This window comes from Arachis ipaensis, chromosome B2, assembly GCF_059453495.1.
Source record: "Arachis ipaensis isolate K30076 ecotype BB chromosome B2, ASM5945349v1, whole genome shotgun sequence".
In the NCBI taxonomy this organism is placed as follows: Eukaryota; Viridiplantae; Streptophyta; class Magnoliopsida; order Fabales; family Fabaceae; genus Arachis; species Arachis ipaensis.
This window is the reverse complement of record NC_142437.1, coordinates 2,450,420-2,457,725: the sequence shown is the minus strand read 5'-3', so window position 1 is coordinate 2,457,725 and position 7,306 is coordinate 2,450,420. Positions and strand designations below refer to the sequence as shown.

Here is a 7,306-nt window from a genome sequence, read left to right as displayed (position 1 = left end):
CGTTTTCTTAATATTGAAGCAAATTATTCAGATTCTTTCTGATAAAGACTACATTTCCATTGGTCCTAAAAAAAGTTTGAACTTTATACATCTTGAAATCTCATTGCATCTTTCAAAAAGTAGGAATATGATTAAACATTAAAGGTTTTATGCAATTACGGTGCACCTTCCAAAATGACAATAACATTTAAAGTAGTGTTATAAAAATGAAAAGTTACTCCACTGTTTTAAATTAAGTTATCTCAGAGATTAATACCACGTCTTGTTCCTAACTTGCAATTGCAAAGAATTGTTCTTTCCTTCTATTCTGGAAACTTTAAGCATATTTCTTTCCTTCTATTCTTAAAATTTGAATACTTTGATCTTGTTTGAGATCATGGCTGGAGTTCTTGTTGGTGGAGCTTTTCTGTCTGGCTTCATTAATGTTGTCTTGGACAGGCTCATTTCTGCTGATGCTGTCAACTTGGTTGCGGGCAAGAAGCTTAGCTCTGACTTGGTTGAGAGGCTGAGGAATGCTCTCATGGATGCTGGAGCTCTTGTTGATGATGCAGAGCTCAAGCAACTGGATAACCATGATGTGAAGGAGTGGCTCAACTGTCTCCGAGATGCTCTTTACACTGCTGATGACTTGCTGGACCGCATCTGCACCAAAGCTGCAACTCAAAAGGTCACTCTCTTGGGTAGAATCTTCAATTCTGAAGATAGGCAGATGGTGAATGAGATAGAAAGGGTGGTTAGAAGGATAGAAGATCTTGAGAAACGCAAAGGAAAGCTTGGGCTTGAAAAGATTTCCACTGCTAGCTTCTCCTGGAAAACTCCATCCACTTCTCTTGTAAAAGGGGATGTGTATGGCAGGGAGGATGACCAGAAGGCCTTAATCAAGATGCTGAATGACAACAATGAGAATCACCTGTCTGTGATCTCTATTGTTGGCATGGGTGGTGTTGGTAAAACTACTTTGGCTCAATGGATGTACAATAATGCAGAGTTGATGGTGGGATTTGATCGGAAAGCATGGGTTTGCGTTTCGGAAAACTTCAATATTGTTGAGACTACAAAGAATATTGTAAAAGAGATCTCTACAAATACTCAGGATCTTGATAGCTTCAATTCAATTCAAGATGCTTTGAAGAAAGAATTGTCTGAAAAGAAGTTCTTTGTTGTTTTGGATGATGTTTGGAGTAATGATCATCATCAATGGAAGGATTTTCTAGCCCCTTTTCAATATGGGGTTAAGGGAAGTACTATTCTTCTAACTACTCGCAAGGAAGATGTTGGTTCAGTTGTCCAAACAAATTACCACCCTCACTATCTCAATCCATTATCAGAAGACTATTGCTGGTCGGTGTTTGCTGCCAATGCTTCTTTTCCAGAATCAAATGGGAGCCCAACACTAGAAGGAATAGGCAAAAGGATTGCGAGGAAGTGTGACGGTTTGCCATTAGCAGCAGAAACACTTGGTTGCTTGTGCAGAAGGCATGATGCTGAGGAATGGGAAAAAATCTTAAGGAGTGAAATTTGGAGATTTTCTACAAATGATAGTAAGATTATTCCAGCATTGTTAATTAGTTACTTTCACCTTCCTGCACATTTGAAGCCTTGTTTTGTTTATTGTGCACTGTTTCCGAAAGATTATCCTTTCGGTAAAGATGAATTAATTTTGCTGTGGATGGCCGAAGATCTTTTAAGGCTACCAAATAGAGGAGAGAGTTTTGAAGAAGTTGGTTGCAAATATTTTGAAGAATTAGCTTCCAGATTGTTTTTTAAACCAAGTAAGTATTATTTTAAGAGATTTGTGATGCATGATCTCTTGCATGACTTGGCAATATTCCTTGCTGGAGATTTCTATTATAGAATAGAAGAGCTTGGTGAACAAGAAAAGAATAAGGTTCTCACTCGCCATTTGTCATATTTCCCACATGGAAGGTTAGATCATCCAATCTCAAAATTCTTTAACTCCAATGCGAAGTTTGAATCTTTGAGGACATCGTTGTATATCAATGATTTCTTTAGCATGGAAAGTGTAGCATCTAAGTTTATATGCTTGCGAGTTTTATCCTTTCATAAACTTGATGTATTACCTGATTCAATAGGTGAATTGATTCATCTACGCTATTTGAATCTCTCTTGGACTGACATTAACAGGTTGCCAGAATCATTGTGCAACTTGTATAATCTGCAAACATTAATATTGAATGGATGTACTATGCTGACCATGTTGCCCAGTGGCATGCATAATCTTGTGAATTTACAGCATCTTGATCTTAGGGCAACTTCTTTGGAAGAAATGCCTAGAGGAATAAGTAAATTGAAACACATGCCTATTTTAGATTACTTTGTGGTGGGCAAGCACAAAGACAATGGAATGGAGGAATTAGGAGGGCTCTCAAATCTTCAAGGTTCATTTAAGATTAGGAAGTTGGAGAATATTGTGGACGTGAAAGAAGCAGAGAATGCAAGAATGATAAACAAGAATCTCATCAGCAAATTATACTTGGAGTGGTCTTCAGGTGGTGATATGGTTTCGAATACACAAACTGAGAGAGAGATACTCCACAGCTTGGAACCGCACAATGGCTTGAAAGAGTTGAGAATAAGGGGATACAGGGGTACAATATTTCCAGATTGGTTGGGGCACTGTTCTTACAACATTATGACACGTGTATCTCTAGAGTCTTGCAACAATTGCTGCATGCTGCCTTCACTTGGACAGTTGCCATCTCTTAAGGCCCTGCGCATTCAAGGTTTTGGTCAGCTGAAGTGTGTTGACATGGAGTTTTACAAGGGTATTGGTGACCCTTCTTTGCATATTGCTCCTCCTTTTCCCTTGTTGGAGAGTTTGGAATTTTATAACATGCCATGTTGGGAGGAGTGGCACTTACCTGACTCAAAAGCTTTTCCTCACCTTAAGAGTCTTCTAATAACAGATTGTCCAATGTTAAAGGGAGATATGCTCAGTCATGTATTAATGAGAATTGTTTCTTCCTCAATGAATGTTTCAAAAGTTCGCAAACTGAAAATACTACAAGATGACAACCGAAGGTGTCTAGAGATGCTACTTTCTGGGGATACTTTATCATTCAGAGGTTGTGAATCTATGGTGGAGGCTGCAAGTAAGGCAATGATGAGCATCAACCATCTAAGTTGCGTCCAAGAAATTGAAATCTCAGAGTGTTCATCACTGATCTCGATCTCGTTCTCGTTGGATGCCTTTCCCAGTCTCAAAGTTCTCGAGATAAAAGGATGTTCAAATCTGGAATCAATTTCAATGTCAGAGCCACCATCTAAATCTCTGCAAAATCTGAGAATCATAAAATGCAGAAAACTGCAACTTCTTCAACAACAGCAGAAGTATGATTTGGTAGGCCTGTATATATTTGACAGCTGTGATTCACTGACCTCGTTGTTGTTGGATGCCTTTCCCAATCTCAAGAATCTCGAGATATTTTGGTGTAGGAATCTGGAATCAGTGTCAATGTCAGAGGCACCATACGCTGCTCTTCAACGTCTCTCCATTGCTTTCTGCAACAAATTAGTGTCATTAGCAGGAGAAGGACAGGCTGCACCCAACTTGACTCATCTAAGCCTCATAGAATGCTCCAAGTTGGAGGCATTACCACGTGACATGAATAGTCTACTCCCAAGTTTACACTCTCTCCACATGTATTGCCCAAACATTTGCAGGTTGCCAGAGGGTGGTTTGCCACCTAACTTGAAACTACTTGAAGTGGGAATTTGCGAGGAACAAATGAGGGATCTTTCATGGATGGCCAACTTGCACGCCCTCACTCGTCTTATTATTAATGGTTCTTGGTGTAAGAGCATAAAGTCATACCCAGAGATGGGTTCGCTGCCTCACCTTCCCTCCCTTACCACTCTTGTGATATGGCGCTTCCATAATCTGGAGACATTGGAGTGCAACAAGCTTCTTCACCTCACCTCTCTTCGACAATTGCACATTTCGTACTGTTGGAAGCTGGAGAATATGGAAGGAGAAAGGCTGCCTCCCTCTCTCTTGCTACTTAAAGTTTATCACTGTCATTTGCTGGGAGAACACTGCAGGAACAAGCATCAACAAATTTGGCCTAAATTTTCCCACATCCCCACCATTAAAGTCAATGGAGAACAAATGTTCTGAATGGAGATTTCTGAAGAGGTAATCATCTAACTTCACGATTCTCATGCCACCACAATTCAATTATACATGTATAAATTTCCGAGCAATGCTAGGGGGCCAGTAACATTTGTGATTGGTAGCCATCAACTAGCCATCAATGATGATTTGATGGTGTGAGATTGGTGAGAGATTTCATCCAATGGCTCACCTTTCTCTGCTGGTTACATGCTGGCCAAAATGCAATAAAATTGCTGGCCCCCCTAGACTTTTCCTAAATTTCCTTTTCCTCAAAAGAAAATAGTTCTCTCTTTCTTTACATATTATTAACTAGTTGGACTCATAATCTGATTCGCCAACAACAAAATTTGCATTCTTTTTTATTTCATTCGTTGGAAATCTCTCAATTTGTACTTGTACTCAAAAGAAATATCCTCTGTTATTCTCAAAAAATGTCACTGTTATCCATAAATAGATATTGAAATCTTCTGTTTCATCCATCTTCTGCAGGTAGATTGTAATGAAGTAAAAGTCCCCGAATGGCGGAGATTTCATCTTTTACAAGGTTTGAGCTTCAGGTTGGTCAATTTACTCCACTTCATTCCATTCTAGAATTTACTTTTCCTGTTCTGTTGGGAAAAAGAAAAATGTTATGAAAGCTTGATTTTAGAGGAAATTAGTTATTAGTTATATGCAGTTAATGGTAAAATTGTGTTTCTGCCTTTGCCGCTATTTGATGTTTATGACTTAATGCTGAACTAATTTGTATTGCCATGTAGTAACTTAAATTTGATTCTTTAACTGTTTTTGGAATCTATAAATTGTATCTTTTGTTATGATTCTATTTACTGTCATTCATTCATAACTTTAACAGAGAGATAAATTGAAATCCCTTAAAAATATTTGAGGTAAAATTAAAACTTTCGCCAAACAGTAAGGACATTTGATATGGTTTCCTTGTTTCATTTTCTTCTATTCTTTAATCTTCTTTTAAAGCTTTTTTACAATATAACATGTTTTGGTTTGCGACTTTGAGTGATGGACTAGAAGAAAACAAAGCTTATTGTCTTGGCTAGAATGGAAAGTGAAGCTTCAAAATAATTTAACAATTTTTTTCATACTGTTTTTTCCATCATTTTCAGGTAAAAGTGCACAGATGTTCGAGATTTCATTGCACATGTATATCTATATATATATATGGAGATGTAAAGTGGATTAATGTGTTGGGAAGCAGTAGTGTTTTGTGATTTCAGCTTCCATGTTAATTGGTATCTACACTAGTTTAAATTAATGACTGATTTGTATCATATCCACACTACATGTGGACTTGCTTGGATTATTCAATTCAATGCTTTGCTTCAAAGATGGGAACCATAGCTGGTTGTTTGGTTATCAATAGCAATCATTTTTTAACTTTGAACCAACATGCTAAACAAATGAGTTTCGATATCTAATGCAAGGGTTATAGCAAACTTGAATTGTAGGCTTTTTTTTTTTTTTGTTAAATTTACAATTCAAAAGCATCATGATGATTAACATCATTATTGAACCTAGTTGAAGTAATGTTACTTATATGTTAAAGCTATGATAATCTACATTTTACCATGCATGAAAAGCAGTTAAATTAATTAACTTCTAGTCAAAGGTAGGTGCAACAGCTTTCGTAATCCCTTGAAACATATATGTAATTGATAGTTGAGAGTCTGAAAATTTAGTTAAATCAGTCAAATCATTTAATAGCTCCCAACTATCAACTTCACATGAAAGTCAACTGCACCTGAGTTTCCACTTATATGTAATGTGGCAAAAAAATAAAGTAACTTCCATTGTTAGTAATACAAGTTTTTTCATTTGTGAAAATATAAACCTATGTTTTTTTTTTGTCTAAAAAATCAATTATTTCTTTTGCTTAGACTCTTAGAGTTTGTGCGCATCTGTTTAAAATTGTAAATGCAAATGACATAAAATAATTTAAAAAAATAGACGCACTTATGTTGGTTATTTCCTAACTCTAAATTATGTCAAGGTCCAAAATAAACTATGATATTGAGCATTACAAATATTTTGTATATCTACTCATTTTTTCTGAGATATTTTGTGAATACAAACCTTACCTATTATTATTAATGGAATTTGAAATTTACCAATATTATTCCATCTAATTTTGTATAAAACATGAATCTACCCAACCTATCTTGTTCTAAAAAGCTACTTTATTATAAATTTCAGAAATAATCTCCTAACAAGTCCAACAAATTCAAATCTAAACTAAATGAGAGTTACAAATATTTTTAATAAATTACAAGTACTAATTATAAATATATAATTTTTCTAGTTATAACAGTCATCTTTGGAAGAAAAACCATTAGTGACTTTTATGTTATGGTCTTCACCAAGTACCTGACAATGAAGTACTGACAATGAAGTACTGGCCGACGACGGAACCATTGGAACAGTCCACGGTGATGTTGAGTTGGCAATCGCCTGCAACAACGCGAGTCTCTCCCTGAGAAAGAAATCTTAGAATACAGCAAAAATTTTCGTCGCAAACTTAGATGCAAGATTGGAAGACTTGAGAAGGTGAAAAATTGGAGATTCGGAGGAAAAATACACCTATCTTAATTGGAACTTTCCTTTTAAGGAAAACAATAAATTCCATTTATCAAAGAGATCCATCTTTTATCTCCATACTTAACTATTTGCCAAATTGTGGATCCTAACTTTGTTTCACTCTTTCACTTGAATTTAAAACATTTCTACTAACCACCAACAATAAATTTCATTTATCAAAGAGGTCCATTTGTTAAGTATTTGCCAAATTGTTGATCCTAACTTTCTTTCATTCTTCCACTTGGATTTAATTAAACATTTCTACCAACCACCAACAATAAATTTCATTTATCAAAGACGGTAAATTCCACTTATCCTAACTTTCTTTCACTCTTTCACTTGGATTTAAAACATTTCTACCAACGGCCAACAATAAATTTCATTTATCAAAGAGGTCCATCTATTAACTATTTGTCAAATTGCTGATCATAACTTTTTTCGCCAAATTACCACCAATAATAAATTTCATTTATAAAAGAGGTCCATCTGTTATATGCTTAGTTAACTATTTGCCAAATTATCGATCCTAACTTTCTTTCACTCTTCCACAAGGATGTGTTTACAATTAAATTGATTTTGTTT

At 35.8% G+C, this 7,306-nt stretch overlaps 1 protein-coding gene across 3 annotated transcripts; it reads left to right on the top strand.

Annotated features, from left to right (window-relative positions):
• Positions 1-208: 208 nt before the first annotated feature.
• On the top strand, positions 209-5,579 carry LOC107621808 (putative disease resistance RPP13-like protein 1). Of its 3 annotated transcripts, XM_088504520.1 has the most exons (4): positions 209-1,541; positions 1,632-4,156; positions 4,625-4,692; positions 5,257-5,579. In XM_088504520.1, the coding sequence occupies exons 1-2, from the start codon at positions 377-379 to the stop codon at positions 4,136-4,138; spliced, it is 3,672 nt and encodes a 1,223-aa protein (XP_088360646.1). In that variant the 5' UTR covers positions 209-376; the 3' UTR covers positions 4,139-4,156; positions 4,625-4,692; positions 5,257-5,579. The 3 variants fall into 3 exon arrangements, with proteins under 3 accessions (XP_088360646.1, XP_088360645.1, XP_020970343.1); XM_021114684.2 differs by having other exon boundaries at positions 210-4,156; XM_088504519.1 differs by lacking the exon at positions 5,257-5,579 and having other exon boundaries at positions 209-4,156; positions 4,625-5,249.
• Positions 5,580-7,306: the final 1,727 nt, after the last annotated feature.

What these genes read in the sequence shown, in the direction of transcription:
- LOC107621808 (XM_021114684.2), top strand. Translation starts at nt 377, where the DNA reads ATGGCTGGAGTTCTTGTTGGTGGAGCTTTTCTGTCTGGCTTCATTAAT.